General features: G+C 38.6%; 2 protein-coding genes across 2 annotated transcripts in view; one reads left to right on the plus strand and one right to left on the minus strand.

Moving 5' to 3' along the window:
• Positions 1 to 5,486: 5,486 nt before the first annotated feature.
• Positions 5,487 to 8,264, minus strand: LOC309796745 (melanoma antigen preferentially expressed in tumors-like; the record flags this gene model as incomplete). Its single annotated transcript, XM_082610059.1, is given in 4 exon segments — positions 5,487 to 5,927; positions 5,931 to 6,084; positions 6,918 to 7,520; positions 7,975 to 8,264. Coding segments are annotated over 4 exon segments (1,401 nt in total). The 3' UTR covers positions 5,487 to 5,573.
• Positions 8,265 to 8,513: 249 nt separating this feature from the next.
• Positions 8,514 to 19,706, plus strand: part of LOC309796257 (nuclear RNA export factor 3-like) — a gene marked incomplete at its 5' end in the record, with an annotated part of 32,931 nt that continues 21,738 nt past the window's right edge. The window contains one exon of the mRNA XM_082609303.1: positions 8,514 to 8,532. Within this exon, the coding sequence (XP_082465429.1) occupies positions 8,514 to 8,532 (19 nt within the window). The remainder of the gene's footprint in view (positions 8,533 to 19,706) is intronic.

Here is a 19,706-nt window from a genome sequence, read left to right on the forward strand (position 1 = left end):
GGCATGGCTGCATAAATGAGCTGAAGAAAATGCAACAGATCAAATTTTCCACTGTGGTTAAAGTTGAGGTATTTAGAAAAGACAAGAGACTCTGTGGTTCTAGGCCTACTGAGAAATGTCCTAGTTTGGGGTATAGAATAGTAAGAGAAAACTGTTATTCGTGCAGGTCACTGTGTCTCATGTAACTGTGGAGAATTATTTGTGGGACACATAAATTCAGGAGACAATAAAGGAGGCATATCTTTATTTAAAATAGAGCCTATTATGAAACTTTATGCTGGATTTAGGAAATATCTCCATGTAGTCATAGGAAGGAATCTGACACGAAGACTTGATATAGTTGTTATAATTAGATACAGATGAGCAGATCAACAGTGCAAGATGCAGAACAATTTTATCGAGCCTAACTATGCTCACCTGATGGTGACTGGGGTCAACTTTTTTGACCAAAAGACCAATTCTGGCCTCCTCATTATCCCTCTTATGTCAGATTTTGCTCCTGTCAGACCTGATAACTCAAATCAATCATTCTTTCTCTGAGATGATGATCAGGAGTTCCTCAGGACCTTTTAAAAACATTTAGTTACATCAGTGGGGCCCTGTCACCACCCTCTACTATATATCAAGGGGGCAGGGAAGAAACTCTATGGTTAAACACCTGTGTATCTGGAGTCCAGTTTAGGCATTACATTTATCAGGCACTGTGTTTAGGCAGCATGATAAACCATTTCTCTTGCATGTGATTTGGCAGGATTTCATGGGAACAAAATTTCCTTCTTTTATCTTTTTTGTTTTGAGGTGGCCACATTGGAAGTTGGTGCCAGCGGTTTTAGAAGGAGGAGTGGCTTTCTGTAACACAGAGAAGTGGGAAAGGGGAGCAAGAGAACAGTTGTGATGCTGTTTCCCTAAAGGTAAATACTCAAATTCTTCTGGTTCTAACACACTTATGTACAACTGAACTAGATGTCCTATGTGACTTTATTGTCAGAAAGCAAAGTTGACTTACCTAGAAACAGTACACAGGAGATAGCATCAGATGGGGCTGTATCATTATGCAAGTTGCATTCAGAACCTGTTTTTCTTTGTTCCTTTGTGAAATTCGTTAAGATATATGGAAGTAAGTTTACTGTCAGTGTTTTTTTTTTTTAACTTCTTTATTGGAGCACAATTGCTTTACAATGGTTTGCCAGCCTCTGCCCTACAAGATAGTGAACGAGCCACATATACACACGTTCCCATATCTCCTCCCTCTTGCATTTCCCTCCCTCCCACCTTCCCTATCCCACACCTCCAGGCGCTCACAAAGCACGGAGCTGATCTCCCTGTGCTATGCAGCTGCTTCCCACTTTCTATCTCTTTTACGTTTGGTAGTGTATATATGTCCATGCCACTCTCTCACTTTGTCACAGCTTACCCTTCCCCCTCCCCATATCTTCAAGTCCATTCTCTAGTAGGTCTGTGTCTTTATTCCCATCTTACCACTAGGTCCTTCACGACCTTTTTTTTTTTTTCCTTAGATTACATATATATGTGTTAGCATACGGTATTTGTTTTTCTCTTTCTGACTTATTTCACACTGTATGACAGACTCTAGGTCCATCCACCTTGAAAGAAGAGAAACGGTTGCAGTTACTGTCCTGTGGCGAAGAGTTGAATATCCCTCCCCACCAACCATCACGATGTAAAATTCAACAGTCCTAGTTTGAATATAATAGTTCGAAAAGAGTCTCATCCTGTGAGGATTACCATGTCATGGAAATAGGAAATTATATCCACAATTAAAATTTCTTCCGGGCAAAGGATGGAGAGAAGTGAGAAGATACGTATTCTGTACTGGGTGTTTAATCATGAGCTGTGTCGTTTGTCATGATATGACTCTCCAGTACAATTTGGAAACCCCTTCCATGTAAAAACAATTGAAAATAAAATTGTGGTTCATAGATTTTCATAGTACTAGTCGAGAATGAACTTTTTCCTGGGCTGCTTCTTTTTATCCAGTCAAATATTTTCCCATTCAGAACATAATTCTAGAGTGTGACGTCAGGAAATTGGCAGAATAGGAGTCTCCAAATAAACATTTTGCCTAATCAGTCATGGGCCAGTGTGTTTTTGTGGGGGCCTCAGTATCCAGTGATGAAGCCCCAACACCCTGATCCATTAAAAAGAAATCCAAGGACAGACACGTTGAAAAGAGTAGGAAGAACAGCTTCACCCTACCAATATCAAACTTCCCCCAAGGCTACACATATCAATGCCTCGATAGATGCACTAGGCCTGCAATTCCTCCCATGGGGGTTAGTGAGAGTGTGGTGAGCACCTGAATACCCAGTGGTGCTAGCCGCTGCCCAGGAATCCCACTTCTTTCTTGCCCAAACCCAGAACCCAGAGGCGATGAGCATGGCTGAATAGTCTTGGGATAGCAAGGAGAAGGGGAAAGAGCAAGGGCTCACAGCACACAGGGCACCAAGCTCAACAAAGGGCTGCAGTTCTTCTAACTGCCTCACAGACTGTACCCTACAAACCTCATAGGACCCATCACCTACAGAAGCCTGAATTTGCCCACGAGCATATCCAGCACTCCATGTTCCTGTCCCCCTCAGAACCGGCATTTCATGGACACCCCTGCAGAAGGTGCACTCATGCCTCAAAAGATCATGCACATGTGCATAAAGAGAACTGGCACCACTCTGCTGGATGGTGAGAACAGACATACCTTAAAAACTTCAGGGTACCAAAATGGGGAAAATAAACAGGAGGCCGTCTGTCAGCATGTGTCCTGGCTTTGTGCAATTGAGAAAAGGCGTGTATCATCCAAACACTTCCTTCCCAAGATGGAACAAGAGGGGCAGAGTAGGTGAATCCACAGAAGAGGCCTCAGAGACCCCGCAGTATCCCTAGCTTGGCTGAGTGGTGCAGGAGTTTAAAAAAAAAAAACTTTGTTTGTGATATTTCATTATTAGTGTATAGAAATGCAACAAATTCTTGTATGTTAATCTTGGATCCTGAAAGTTTGCTGAATTCATTCATTAGTTCTAATAGTTTTGGGCTGGAGGCTTTAGAACTTTCTATACAAAGTATGTCATCTGCATAGAGTAATGGTTTTACATTTTCCCTTGCAGTGTGGGTACCTTTTATTTCTTTTTTCGTCTGATTGCTGTGGTTAGGACTTCCAATACTATGTTAAATATAACTGGTGAGAGTGGGCATCCTTTCCTTGCTACTGAATTTAGTGGAAAGTCTTTCAGCTTTTCACCATTCACTATGATGTTGGCTGTGGGTTTATCGTAAATGCCCTTATCATGTTGCAACATGTTCCATCTATACACACTTTGTTGAGAGTTGTTGTCATGAATGGATGTTCAACTGTGTCAAAAGTTTTCCTGCGTCTATTGAGATAATCATGTGATTTTTATCTTTCAATTTGTTGCTGTGGTGTCTCACACTGATTGATTTGCAAATGTTGAATCATCCTTGTGACCCTGGAATAAATCCTAAGTGATTTATGGTGTATGGTCCTTTTGATGTATTGTTGGATTTGTTTCGCTAATATTTTGTCCAGGACCTTTTCATTTATATTCATAAAAGATATTGCCCTCTCATTTCCTTTTTCTGTAGTGTCTTTGTCTGGCTTTTGTGTCAGGGTACTGGTGGCCTTGTTGCATTCTTATTTTATGATGTCTTTGAAATGCCATGTGTTATCATTTCAACAAAGCAACAACCTATACAATTTATTTAACATGTTTGTCTTTCTAAGTCAGAAATGCAGTAGCAAACTGGAGGTAAGAACAAGTTATTAACTATTTTTATTAAGTATTAATTAAATTTTACATCATTTTCTCTGTTTTTGAAATGCAGTTTATCACTTCAACATGTAAGCAACAAGAAAAAATAATTGTAAAAAATCTTTTACTGAGTCTTTAAAATGTGTGTGTTATCATTTCAACAAGGAAACAATGTAAACATCATTCATTACTTTTACATTCTTCTTTCTTACTAAGTCTTTAAAGTGCAATCTGTTTTCATTTCAACAAGGAAAATGCAATCTGTTTTCATTTCAACAAGGAAAATGCAATCTGTTTTCATTTCAACCAGGAAACACTATACACAAAATACTAATTATTTTTCCATTCTTTTCTGTTATCAGATCTTTGACATTTTCTATGTTACCATTTCAACATACAAACAGTAGGAACAACCTATTAATTAACTTTATTTTCTATCAATTAGTCTTTGGAATGCAATGTTTTATCACGTTGACATATAAACAGGTAATTATAACATTTTTCTTGCTAAGTCTTTGAAATACAATGCTATCATTTTAACACGTAAGGATATAAAGAATTTAATTTACATTCTTTTACCTTTACTGTCTTTGATATGCAGTATGTTATCATTTCAACATGTAAACAATACATGTAAATTAGCAATTAGTTATTCTGCATCCTTAGTTTCTTGCTAACTCTTGGATAAACAGTGTGCGTTCAACACCTAGTGTACATCACATTTGAGAGTAGCCAGATTTCTAGAGTTCAGAAGCCACATATGGTTAGTGTGCACCATACTGAGCAGTGCAACTCTAGTGGAAGAGCAGAGGGAGCAAATACATATGCAACAATGTGTACCATGAAGGAAATTCACATGGTACCTTAAGAAAAAGCAGTAGAAGAATAAATCTACTTAAATGGGGAAGTAAGAGAAAACTTACCTGAGGAGGTAATATTTAAGCCATGACCTGAGGCCTGAGCAGCTATCCAACAGGGTAAAAAGGCCAATATTATTTGAGCAGACTATGTAAGGGGAAAAAGTGAAAAAAATACTATGTTGTGAGGGAATAAGTAATTTCCCAAGTCCTCTAAGAAAGACTAGAGAAACTGATAAATCATAGGAATGTCTACACTCTGAGTGAGATCAGGGACTTTATCTTTCTTAGCACCTGGAAAAGTACCTAAATCATAACAGATGCTTGGTGAATGTGTGTGGAATAAGGAATAATGGAGCCAGGGATCTGAGACCTGGGAAATCAGGCAGCAATATGCTGATGAAGATACCAGTAGGTAGTGGGCATAGTTTGTTTGTTTCCTTTTAGTTGCATATAGTTTCTCATAAGCCACCTGAGGTAATCAGAAACACAAGAAGACTGCAGGTCCCTAGAGGGTAAAATTATTCAAAAACTACCACCTCTAGGAAGAGTTTCAATTGATCTGACTTGTGTAAAGTGCCCAAAATGGATAAGTGAACCAGTCAGTGTGGATAAGGAATTGATGTACCATGACTGGGTCAGCTTACATCACATACCCAGCACTGTGGTTAGTAACCAGAAGATGTAGAGGGCAGTGGGCAAGAGACCCAGTGGACCTTTCAAATTCCTCTATTTCCTTTTTAAAGTTCCGCTTTTATGGAGATCAGTTTACCTATCCACTGTTCCTAACCCAGTTTCCTAGAACATTAGAACTTTACATATGTGTCTCTACAAACTTGGGTTTCAGGCAAAAAAAAAAAAGAAAAAAGAAAAAAGTGAACGCTTTAATGGCCACACATCAGTGTTGAAACACCTCCTTGTACTGTGGAAATCACTATGAACAAGTGGCCCAATTCATGTCATCCCGCTGTGCCCCGTGCAGCATCGCCTCCAACTGAGCCTGAACTTCAGCAAGTTTCTGTCGGTCCAAACTGTCATGAAAATTCCCTTCCTCGTAGCAATGGAGAGGGGCAGGATAAATCACATACTTCAGCTTCATCAAGGATGTCAAGTGCTGCAGAAGGCTCTTGAACACAGGCATCATAATGGGATTGAAGGCAAAGCTAAGGACACGGATGTGGGTACAGTGGCTCAGGGCTGGGAGGACGGCAGACAGAGTAGAATCAGTTATCATACAATTGTTTATCTCCAGATGTTGCAGGGTGCTTGAAACCTTCTCCAGCAGAGCCTAGAAGGGCTCATAAACTTCTGAGAAGATCTTGTTGTTACTGAGACTCAGTTCGTTTAGGTGGGTGGCCTGAGAGCTCTCGGACAGGACAGTGACATCTCTGTTAGAAAGGCTACAGTAAGGTAGATACAGTGTATCCAACTGACGTGGCACAACTCTATAGAGAGAAAAACATAAGGTTATTTCAAAGAATGAGGGCAATGAGCCCCAAATTATAGGTACCTAAGGCTCTAGAATAAAGTACTGTGTTCACGGTTTGCAATAGGTGGTTAACAATGTGGACTTTGGGATCAGACTTTATAGATTTGTGACCTTGAGAAAGTTACTTTACAACTCTGAGGTACAGGGATTTAATCTTGAAAATGTGCACGGTAGTAATTATTATAAAGAACTGCAGGAAAGATTAAGTGAAGAAATTGCATGCACTTAGTATATATGACATAATCAGTGTTGGATCTGATTCACTTATTTGGCGAGGATGGGTCTGGGAAAGCAGCCAACTGAGGGTTTCCTTTGACTAGTTCCCAGATGACAAGCTCTCCATTCAGGGTCTAAGGCTTGGGGGAAATACAGGAGCAAAATTATCTGGCAGTGTTAACTATTGGGGCCCATCCATGGGCATGTGCATTAGTCCTATAGCTTAATGTTTCTCCATCTGAATGCCTCCCCTTCCTCTCCAGAGAGCTGTAAAGTCCAATAGGAGAAGGACTGAGTCTTTTTCACCAATATATTTACAGACTTATTATAGTGTCTGCCCACGGCCACTGAATGAATGAATGAATGTATGAGCACAGCTTCCTTTTCTAACCTCATCTGCTGCTCACCATAAGGTATCCCTCTCTCCCCTGGCTAGGTTCAAAGTCCCAGCAGTGCCTATGCTGAGGCAGAAAGAGAAATGGGTTACAAGGAGCTTAGGAAGATCCAAGCATGGTCTCTTCTGTCTTAACAATGAGGTGTTCAAGGAACCCAGGTTCCTCCCCTTCCCCTCACCTGAGCAGTTTGTGCAGTTGATTTGTGAGGCAGACGAAAGGCAAGCTGAGCTCCTGGAGGTTGTCCACCTGCCCAAGGCAGAGGAGAATAGATATGAAATTCCTTCTCTTATAAGAGTTAAAGGGGATGTTACACAGAGTAAGGCTGTTCAGGTGGATCACCCGAGCCAAAAGGGTGAGGACTTCACTCAGATCAGCCTGATCCATTTCCAGGTGATCAATGCACCCCAGATCAAGAAACTGCAGGATATTTCTGTGGCCAGACATTCTATCGATTTGCAAATCTCTGCAGCAGACGTGCAAGGACCCAAAGTTCTGCTGAATTTTACTACAAAGGAAAGAGAGGAATTGCTCTGTTCTCAAGGTACTGTTGAGGGAAATATCCACTAGTAATTCCATGGGTTCCTGAGCTGACTGAGTCTCAGACCCGGAATTACCAATCCCGAGGCACCTGACACTATGCTGAGCTTCTTCTATCTTAAGGATAGAGTGCTGAGAGTATTTGCATGACTTAAAACAGAAAGGGAATGCGGTCCCAATCTCAGAGCATATTGTCTTACAGTCCGGGTCATGCCTTAAATCTAGGATCCTCAGTCTGGGCCCCCTGGAAGGAAAGGAAGAGACAGAACACATGAGAGATAGCTGATTTTAATATAACCCAGAAAGATCAATGATGAGAAGCAGGGACGGAGCACTTTAACCCTGGTTTTCACTTCACTGCCATTCACCAAGAAGTTCTTTCCACACAAATGCAGCGTCTTTCATCCTTTCCCCACCCCCTCCTTCACCTCCAGGCTTTCCCTGTCTCAATGCCCATATTCCACTTGTGTGTAAACACACTCAAATCCATTCATAGTATCCTCAAGCACCTCTATTCTATAATCAACTGTATAAGGCAATAGAGTCCCGAAGGTGACCCCAAGTGCTGACCGACAGCTCTGCAAAGACTGCAGTGTTCACCGTTGGCTACTGTTGGGAGATGGTTAGGTATTCCCTTGCCCCAGGCTACAGCATACCCTCCTGCTGACTCCCTGTGTCTCCACTCGTCATAGTCTTACCAAGAGGTTGAGTTTTGGGCAGGGAGGATCTGCAGACCATCAGTCATGGCTTCCAAGATGTCATAGTATGACTCCCGTGTGTTCAATGACCAAATGTGGAGACAGCGAAAAGGCCAAACCCTCACCATTGCCATTAGCATCGCCTTATGCCCACCCAAGAAGGCAGCGTTGAACAATGGAACAAAGAGGTCTCTTGGGATTTCGTCCAGGGCATGGATAGCTGCAGGCTCATTATTCAGCAGACTCTTTGCAGCAAGCTCAAGGAGGGTGACTGTGGTCTTTTGGTCCATCTTCAAAAACCTGCTTCAGAGTGGAGAATATTGAGAAATCCTGAGAAGATATCTATAGTCACTTGTTTGCTTCCAGGGTTAGCTATGGAAAAAACACTTATTGAATAAGTATGTGGTCAATCATAGGGCCAACTCAAGTGACCACTACTATAGGAATAGAATGAAAATGGACTTTTGTGTAATTTAATTATATATGTGTACACACACGCACACGCGCCCACACACACACACACATTTACATGAGATAAAATGCCATTAGAAATCAGAGGTAAGTTAGCAGAAGACAATGCTTACCACCTAGCTGACTTCGTCAAATTATTTCCTCTTGAGGAGCTTCAAGATGAAGGAAGAGTAAGACATGGAGATCACCTTCCTCCCCACAAATACATCAGAAATACGTGTACATGTGGAACAACTCCTACAGAACACTTACTGAATGCTGGCAGAAGTCCTCAGACCTCCCAAAAGGCAAGAAACTCCCCAAGGGCCTGGTTAGGTAAAAGAAAAAAGAAAAAACAGAGACAAAAGAATAGAGACAGGACTTTCACCAGTGGGAGGGAGCTGTGAAGGAGGAAAGGTTTCCACACATTAGGATGCAGAGACTGCTGGTGGCGAGGGTGGGAGTTTTGGATCCATGGAGGAGAGCGCAGCAACAGGGGTGCAGAGGAAAAAGCGGAGAGATTCCAGCTCAGGGGGTTGGTGCCGACCAGCACTCACCAGCTTGAGAGGCTTGTCTGCTCACCCGCCGGGGCGGGCGGGGGCTGGGAGCTGAGGCTCAGGCTTCGGAGTTCAGATCCCAGGGAGAGGACTGGGGGTGGCTGCATGAAAACAGCCTGAAGGGGTATTGTGTTCCACGGCTAGCTGAGAGGGACTCAGGGAAAAAGTCTGGAGCTGCCGAAAAGACAAGAGACTTTTACTTGCCTCATTGTTTCCTGCTGCTCAAGGAGAGGGGTTTTGGAGCGCTGCTTAAAGGAGCTCCAGAGAAGGGGGCGAGGAAATAGTTAACCAAGTCCAGGAAGCACACAGAGTCCCATACAGGATAAACCCAAGGAGAAAAACACCAAGACACATATTAATCAAACTATCAGTTATTAAACACAAAGAACATATATAAAAAGCAGCAAGGGAAAAATGAAAAGTAACACATAAAGGAATCGCCATAAGATAAACAGCTGATCTTCCCGCAGAAACTCTGCAAGCTAGAAGGGAGTGGCAGGACATATTTAAAGTGATGAAAGAGAAAAACCTACAACCAAAATTACTCTACCCAACAAGGATCTCATTCAGTTTTGAAGGAGAAATTAAAAGATTTACACACAAGCAAAAGCTAAGAGAATTCATCACCACCAAATGAGCTTTACAACAAATGCTAAAGGAACTTCCCTAGGCAAGAAACACAAGAGAAGGAAAAGACCTACAATACAGAAAAACAAAACAATTAACAAAATGGTAACAGGACCATACATATCTATAATTACCTTAAATGTAAATGGATTAAATGCTCCAACCAAAAGACAGATTGGCTGAATGGATACAAAAAGAAGACCTATATATATGCTGTCTATAAGAGACACACTTGAGACCTAGGGACACATACAGACTGAAAGTGAGGGGATGGAAAGAGATATTCCATGCAAATGCAAATCAGAAGAAAGCTAGAGTAGCAATTCTCATATCAGACAAAATAGACTTTGAAACAAAGACTATTACAAGAGACAAAGAAGGACACTACATAATGATCAAGGGATCAATCCAAGAAGAAGATATAACAATTGTAAATATTTACACACCCAACATAGGAGCACCTCACTACATAAGGAAAATACTAACAGCCATAAAAGGGGAAATCAACAGTAACACAACCATAGTAGGGGACTTTAACACCCCACTTTCACCAATGGATAGATCATCCAAAATGAAAATAAATAAGGAAACACAAGATTTAATTGATACATTAAACAAGATGGACTTAATTGATATTTATAGGACATTCCATCCTAAAACAACAGAATACACATTCTTCTCAAGTGCTCATGGAACGTTCTCCAAGAGAGATCATATCTTGGGTAACAAATAAAGCCTTGGTAAATTTAAGAAATTTAAATCGTATCAAGTATCTTATGTGACCACAACGCTATGAGACTAGATATCAATTACAGAAAAAAAATCTGTAAAAAATACAAACACATGGAGGCTAAACAATACACTATGAAACAACCAAGAGATCACTGAAGAAATCAAAGAGGAAATCACAAAATACCTAGAAGCAAATGACAATGAAAACACGACGACCCAAACCTATAGGATGCAGCATAAGCAGTTCTAGGAGGGAAACTTATAGCAATACAATCCTACCTCAAGAAACAAGAAACATCTCAAATAAACAACCTAACCTTACACATAAAGCAATTAGAGAAAGAATAAGAACAACAACAACAACAAAAAAAACCCACACTTAGCAGAAGGAAAGAAATCATAAAGATCAGATCAGAAATAAATGAAAAAGAAATGAAGGAAACGATAGCAAAGATCAATCAAACTAAAAGCTGGTTCTTTGAGAAGATAAACAAAATTGACAAACCATTAGCCAGACTCATCAAGAAAAAAATGGAGAAGACTCAAATCAATAGAATTAGAAATGAAAAAGGAGAAGTAACAACTGACACTGCAGAAAGACAAAAGAACATGAGAGATTAGTACAAGAAACTCTTTGCCAATAAAATAGACAACCTGGAAGAAAGGGACAAATTCTTAGAAATGCACAACCTGCCAAGACTGATCAGGAAGAAATAGAAAATATGAATAGACCAATCACAAGCACTGAAATTGAAACTGTGATTAAAAATCTTCCAACAAACAAAAACCAAGGACCAGATGGCTTCACAGGTGAATTCTAACGGACATTTAGAGAAGCTAACACCTATCCTTCTCAAACTCTTCCAAAATTTAGCAGCCGGAGGAAAACTCCGACACTCATTCTATGAGGCCACCATCACTCTGATACTAAAACCAGACAAAGATGGCACAGAGAAAGAAAACTACAGGCCAATATCACTGATGAACATAAATGAAAAATCCTCAAAAAAATCCTAGCAAACAGAATCCAACAACACATTAAAAGGATCATACATTATGATGAAGTGGGGATTATCCCAGGAATGCAAGGATTCTTCAGTATATGCAAATTAATCAACGTGATACACCATATTAAAAAACTGTAGGAGAAAACCCATATGATCATCTCAATAGATTCAGAGAAAGCTTTCGACAAAATTCAACACCCATTTATGATAAAAACCCTTCAGAAAGTAGGCATAGAGGGAAACTTCCTCAACATAATAAAGGCCATACATGACAAATCCACAGCCAACATCATCCTCAATGGTGAAAAACTGAAAGCATTTCCACTAAGATCAGGAACAAGACAAGGTTGCCCACTCACACCACTATTATTCAACATAGTTTTGGAAGTTTTAGCCACAGCAATCAGAGAAGAAAAAGAAATAAAAGGAATCCAAATTGGAAAAGAAGAAGTAAAATTGTCACTGTTTGCAGATGACATGATACTATACATAGAGAATCCTAAAGATGCTACCAGAAAACTACTAGAGCTAATCAATGAATTTGGTAAAGTAGCAGGGTACAAAATGAATGCACAGAAACCTCTGGCATTCCTGTACACTAATGATGAAAAATCTGAAAGAGAAATCAAGAAAACACTCCCATTTACCACTGCAACAAAAAGAATAAAGTATCTAGGAATAAACCTACCTAAAGAGACAAAAGACCTGTATGAAAAAATTTATAAGACACTGATTAAAGAAATTAAAGATGATACGAATAGATGGAGAGATATACCGCGTACTTGGATTGGAAGAATCAACATTGTGAAAATGATTCTACTACACAAAACAACCTACAGATTCAATGCAATCCCTATCAAACAACCACTGGCATTTTTCACAGAACTAGAACAAAAAGTTTCACAATTTGTATGGAAACACAAAAGACCCCAAATAGCCAAAGCAATCTTGAGAACGAAAAGTGGAGCTGGAGGAATCAGGCTCCCTGACTTCAGACTTTACTACAAAGCTACAGTAATGAAAACAGCATGGCACTGGCACAAAAACAGGAATACAGATCAATGGAACAGGATAGAAAGCCCAGAGATAAACCCATGCACATATGGTCACCTTATCTTTGATAAAGGAGGCAGGAATATACAGTGGAGAAAGGACAGCCTCCTCAATAAGTGGTGCTGGGAAAACTGAACAGGGACATATAAATGTATGAAATTAGAACACTCCCTAACACCATACACAAAAATGGACTCTAAATGGATTAAAGACTTAAATATAAGTCCAGGCACTATAAAACCCTTGGAGGAAAACAGGCAGAATGCTCTATGACATAAATCACAGCAAGATCCTTTTTGATCCACCTCCTAGAGAAATGGAAATAAAAACAAAAATAAAGGAATGGGACCTAATGAAACTTAAAAGCTTTTGCACAGCAAAGGAAAGAAGATCAAAAGACATCCCTCAGAATGGGACAAAATATTTGCAAATGAAGCAACTGACAAAGGATTAATCTCCAAAATTTACAAGCAGCCCATGCAGCTCGATAACAACAACAACAAAAAACAATCCAATGCAAACATGGGCAGAAGACCTCAACAGACATTTCTCCAAAGAAGATATACAGATTGCCAACAAACACATGAAAGGATGCTCAACATCATTAATCATTAGAGAAATGCAAATCAAAACTAAAATGAGATATCATCTCACACCGGGCAGAATGGCCATCATCAAAAAATCTACAAACAAAAATGCTAGAGAGGGGGCGGAGAAAAGTGAACACTCTTTCACTGTCGGTGGAAATGTAAAATGATACAGACCCTATGGAGAACAGTATGGAGGTTCCTTAAAAAGCTAAAAATAGAACTATGATGTGACACAGCAATCCCACTACTGGGCATATACCCTGAGAAAACCATAATTCAAAAAGAGTCATGTACCAAAATGTTCATTGCAGCTCTATTTACAATAGCCAGGACATGGAAGCAACCAAAGTGTCCATCAATTGATGAATGGATAAAGAAGATGTGGCACATATATACAATGGAATATTACTCAGTCATAAAAAGGAACGAAATTGAGTTATTTGTAGTGAGTGGATGGACCTAGAGTCTCTCATACAGAGTGAAGTCAGAAAGAGAAAAACAAACACCGTATGCTAACACAAATATATATGGAATCTAAGAAAAAAAAAAAGGTCATGAAGTACCTAGGGGTAAGACAGGAATAAAGCACAGGCCTACTAGAGCATGCAGTTGAGGATATGGTGAGGGGGATGTGTAAGCTGTGACAAAGTGAGAGAATGGCATGGACATATATACACTACCAAACATAAAAGAGATAGCTAGTGGGAAGCAGCCGCGTAGCAGAGGGAGATCAGCTAGGTGGTCTCTGACTCACTGGTGGGGTGGGATAGGGAGGGTGGGAGGGAGGGAGATGCAAGAGGGCAGAGATATGGGAACATATGTATATGTATAACTGATTCACTTTGTTATAAAGCAGAAAATAACACACCATTGTAAAGCAATTATACTCCAATAAAGATGTTAAAATAAATAAATAAATAAAGGAGTGAATAAAGAAAGAAAGAAAGAAAGAAAGAGGGGCACAACGAGATTTGACACACACAGAAAAGGAAATGGCAATGTGACCACACAGGCAGAGGTTGGAGTGATGTGACCACAAGCCAAAGGATGCTGGCAGCCAAGAAGCTGGAAGAAGCAAGAATGGATTCTCTCCTGGAGCTTCCAGAAGGAGAACAGCCCTGCCCCCACCTTGATTTCAGCTCAGTGATATTGATTTCAGACTTGGCTTCCCGAACTCTGAAAGAATAAATTTCTTCCATTTTAAGCCACCAAAAAAAATAAATAAAATAAATAAATAAAATAGAAAAAGATAAAAGAAAGAAAAAGAAAATGGTCGGAAGAACTTAGGGGTAAGGTGGGAATAAAGATGCAGACCTATTAGAGGCTGGACTTGAGGATACGGGGATGGGGAAGGGTGAGCTGGGACAAAGTGAGAGAGTGTCATGGACATATACACAATACCAAACGTAAAATAGATCGCTAGTGAGAAGCAGCCACATAGCACAGGGAGATCACCTCGGTGCTTTCTGGCCACCTAGAGGGGAGGGATAGGGAGGGTGGGAGGGAGGGAAATGCAAGAGGGAAGAGATATGGGGACATATGTGTATGTATAACTGATTCATTTTGTTATAAGGCAGAAACTGACACACCATTGTAAAGCAAGTACATTCTAATAAAGATGTTAAAAAAATATTTTCTCCAAAAAGGATACAAACCAATAAGAAGGAAAATGTACATCTACACAAAAGCCACACCCTCATCACTATTTTAAAATGGAGAAGGCCAAAAATTCAAAACAATTGTGAGTAAAAAAAGAAAAATCATGAATTCTGGCATAAGATTTGTCACACTCCCATTACTAGGCTTTGTGGAAAGCAAAAAGACAGACAAAGAAATGCTGCCAAGAGAGAGGAAAGAAGGTGGAAACGGGCTGAAAGCTGATCTAAAACTACAGCAGAATGACTAAGCCCAGAATAAATATAAAAGTACCAAAACGGTGTACTAGAATATGTACTAGAGAGCCCGGACTACAGGGAAGGCACTCCAAAATCGGAGCTTATGAAGGGACAGGGATGATTTAAAGTGCAGTCTTTGAAAGATATAACTCTTACATAAGAATAAAGGTAAAGAGTTAGGGAGAAGCATCCGTTGGCGCTTGGGTAATGACAGAGAAAATAAACAAAAGGGAAAATTAAGGATCTTGCAAGACATAAGAGAACCGCAAAATCAGAGCATTCAGGGTTTCTCCCTTCATCACCAAAACAAACAAACAAAATAAAAAGGATCTGGACTTTGCTATACTAACAAAAATTCACATTATTAAACTAGGAATCTTGTCGAAAAAAACAATATCATACAGATGAACAAAACGAAGGGAATTCCATACAAAACTTTGTAAAAAAAAATAGATGAGGAAACAAAAGTGCATACATATTAAACAACCATGAAGGAGAAAAAGACTGGAAGTCAACACTCCAAACAAAATTAATTATACTCAAGCAAGCATTGGAGGATATGGAACCCACCTTAAATAGAATATTTTTAAAAAATCAAAAGACAGAAAGACTGACTACAATGAAAGGCTGAAGCATAGATTTCATAACCAACTGGGGTGTCCTTTAAATATCACAGCCTACTGAAAAACCTTTTGAACTTGTAGAAACTTAGGAAATTCTGCACCACTCAGCCCTTCCTAAAGAAGCTACTAGAGTAGGGGTCTGCAAACTGGCCCAATGATCCAAATCCAGCCCACTGCTTGATTTTGTAAATAAAGTTTTATTGGAACAAAGCCATGATCAATCATTTATGTATTGTCTATGAATGCTTTTGCACTACAGTAGCAAAGTTGAGTAGAGAGACAGTGACACTGTGACCCAGGAACTTACAATACTTCCTATACTTCTCTTTACAGAATGTTTGCCAAGTAATCTAAAAGAGGAACTGGGATTGTGATCCCACTGCGATGAGAAGGAAAACTTCACCAAAATACTTAATGGTGAGTATTTTACATACAATAGTAAAATCAAGGTGGAGGAAAGGGGAGAAGACTAATGTACAAAAGATTTATGCTGTGAAAAAAAAAACACAGAAACTGTGCAACTAAAAGTGAGAGAAGGGAGAGAAGTAGAAGAAAATAGAACAAACATTTTATCATAATGCTGTAGGTGAGTATTAAATGATACTAGAGGAAAAAATGCATAGACCAGAGAGTAAAGTGTTAAGAAAACAGGTGGTTCAGGATGATTTTAAGAAAGCATTAAACGTGATGAAAAACATGTCTTAATGATAAAAGCCAAAACTCGCAATGAAGATATAACCCTTAGGAATATTTATGCACCAATAACAAACAAACATCTTTATAAACCAAAAATGCAAGGAGACGTAGATAAAATAATAATAATAACAGGAAACAGTAACAGTAGGAGATTTAATACACAAAACTCAGTCTAAGGCTGATCAAGTCATATAAAAAAAGAGAAAGCTAATCAATAATGTTATATAGGGAATAAATTCTTCTCAAAAATGGATCATAAATATCTCACAGAGATTAGATAATCAATTTCGCTAAAGTAGAAATAGTACAAACAATCCTCTCTAACCCCAATGCAGTAAAAGTTAGTAACAAAAGTTGAAAACAGAAAGGTATTTCCACCTGAAAAGAATGTTTAAAGCTTCTCTTTAAAAATGTTGAATATAAGAGGAGATGCAAACTGAGGTTGTAAATAAATTTTTTAAAAGAATGACTATGAAAAACTACATATCAGCATCTATGGGATACATTTAGCGTGGTGACCTGAGGCAAATTCACACAGTACACACTTTTATGAGTAAAAATGGAAGAATGAAGATAAATGAATTAAAGTATGGCCTCAAAAAACGAACAAAAATAACTAGGAAAAAAGGAACAACTAAAGAAAGCAAAACATAAAAGCAGAAATGAATGAGATACAAAATAGTAAAACAAAATCTTGTTTTTCAAAATGGACGAACCCCTAGCTGGCTTGATGAAGGAAGAAAGGGAGAGATCACATATAGACAAAATATTAAATGACAAAGGAGAAATAATCATTGAAACAGAAAAAAATAAGAGGTTACTTTGCCAACCTCTAGGCAAATAAACTTGAAAATCTATATGAAATAGGTAAATTCCTAGATAAATACAGATTAACAAAATTCTGGTTGTAGTGTTAGAAAGCTTAAATTATGTAATTTTCATAGAAGAAATAAAGTTATTACAGCAATACCCCCAAGAAGCACCTTGCTCAGATGGTTTTTCAGGTGAATTCTAGTAAACCATCAAAGATCAAATAGTACCAATGCTCTATGAGTTATGTAAGTACATTAGAAAGGAAGGAAACTTCCCGAACTTCTTTTATGAAGCCAGTAGGATGCTAACAGGTAAAATGTAGATACCAAAATACTAAATAGAATATTAGCAAACATCCAACAATACATTTAGAAACTAATATACTGTGAGCAAGTGCAATTTATCCCATTAATACAAGGCTGGATCTATATTAGGAATTCCATTGATGTCATTCACCATAGTAATAAAATTAAGGACAAATATCATATGATTAAAACCACAGATGCCAAACAAATCTTTTATAAACTTCAACATCCATTCATGTTAAGAAAAGAAAAACCTCAAGAAATGGGAAAGAGGGATGCATTCTTAACATGATAAAAGACATATAATTAATTCCTCATGCAATTATTTTATTTAGTGGGGGACTACCAGAGGTTTTCCAATAAGGTCAGGAAGAAGAAAAGTAGACCCATTATATCATTCCTGTTCAGTCTTCAACTACAAGCATTAGTCAGTTGACTAGAGAAATCAATTAGATTTATGAGAATGAATAACAAGCAGTAAAGCCACCTCTGTGTGCAGATGATATTACTGTACACCTGAAAAGCCCTATAGAAGCGACAGATTAAGCAAAACAATAAGAGAGATCAGCAAGGTAGTAGGATATAAAGTTACATACAAAAGTCAATGGTCTTTGTGTACACTCACACACACACAGCTAGAGGACACTTTAGTAGAGAAAATTCCATATACAATAGCAAAAACAAACCTTAAATGCATAGAAATAAATTTAATGAGAGCATCTATGCAAGGAAAAATTTTAGACACTCCTGAACGACATAGAAGGAAACTTAAATAAGCACAAAGACATTGGTCAATGTTCTTGGACAGAATAACTCAACATTAAAAAGATGTCGGTTCTCCCTAAACTAATGTATAAATTTAATATAATCTCAAAAATATCAGCAAATGTTTTTATGTTGTAGATCAATGGATAGTAAAATTAATATTTTTTTAAATCATGCAAGAATAGCCAGGATATAAGTGAAAAAGAAAACCTATAAGTGGGGAGTAATGATACCAGGCATTAAAGCACGCTATAAAACCTCGGTAATTATAACACTGTGGTACTGGTACATGAATAGACAAATAGCCCAGTGAAACAGAATAGGAATCCCAGAAAAACAACCGTAATATATGGAAATTTCAGTATATGATGAAAGGGCATTTAAAATCACTGAGGCAAAGATGGACGTTCAATAAATGATGCTGGAACAACTGAGACATTTGGGAAAAGAATCAGTGTAGATCCATATCACACACTATACACAAAAATAAACTGTAAACGGGTTAGGAATCTAAACAAATGAAACCATAACAAAATCTTTAAGAAAATATGGCAGGACCTTGCCTTAACCTCAGCATAGGGAAAGGCTTTCTAACTGTGACTCAAATTTCCAGAGGCAATGAAAGAAAACAATGATCTGTGTGACTACAAAGGATTTTTTTTTAATGTACGGCAAACACATCATAAATAAATCAAAAGGCAATTGACAACTTGAGATAAAGTATTTGCAGCATGCCTCCCGGACAAATGAATAATAGTCCAAGTATATACAGAACTCTGAAGTACGGAAGGACAAAAGGCTAATATTTCTACAGAAAAATGGGAAAAGATATGAGCAGATAATTCACAAAAAATATATAAAACAGTCCTCAAAATATAGTCAAACTTTCTCATAATTAGACAAATGCATACTAAGACAATGCCGAGATATCACTTCTCACCTACCACATCAACAAAGGTCACAAAAGTAGGGCAACATGTTCTGTTAGTGAGTCTGTGGGGAAACAGTCACAGTAGCTAGTGGGAGTGAAAACCAGTACAACCCTTCTGGAGAGAAATTTGGAAATACCTAACAGAAATACACATGCACTTCACTTTTGGCCCAACAATACTACTGCTGGGAATAAAACTTGAAGATCCATTTCCACCAACACAAAAGTACTTATGCCTAAGGTTATTCACTGCAGCATTGTTTGTCGTTGCAGAGTGTTGAAAACAAGTTAAATGCCCCTACATATGTCAGCGGAGTCCAATGCAGCTGTAAAAAACACAGAAACAAAAACAAAAACAAAAAAGCAATGAAGCCCTCTATGGCATAAAGAGTTTTTTTATGGAATGCTGCTAACTGAAAAAGGAAAAGTGCAAAGGAGCATTATAAGGTGCCGTCCTTCATTTAATAAACAAGGGAATATAAGAAAACATATATGGATCAGTTCATTTGTGCAGAGTAAACACAGGAAAGATTAAACCAGAAACTAAAGAGATTGGTTATCTACAGGGGGAGTGTGGGAAATAAGTGGGGAACGGGAAGGGGTTAGAAGGCATGACGAAAGAGTGACACTTGTCTAATAAGATGTTTCTGTGCAGCCCTGACTCTTTGAATCACAGTAATATTTCACA

This window comes from Mesoplodon mirus (genome assembly GCF_964341445.2).
Source record: "Mesoplodon mirus genome assembly, chromosome: X".
Classification (NCBI taxonomy): domain Eukaryota; kingdom Metazoa; phylum Chordata; class Mammalia; order Artiodactyla; family Ziphiidae; genus Mesoplodon; species Mesoplodon mirus.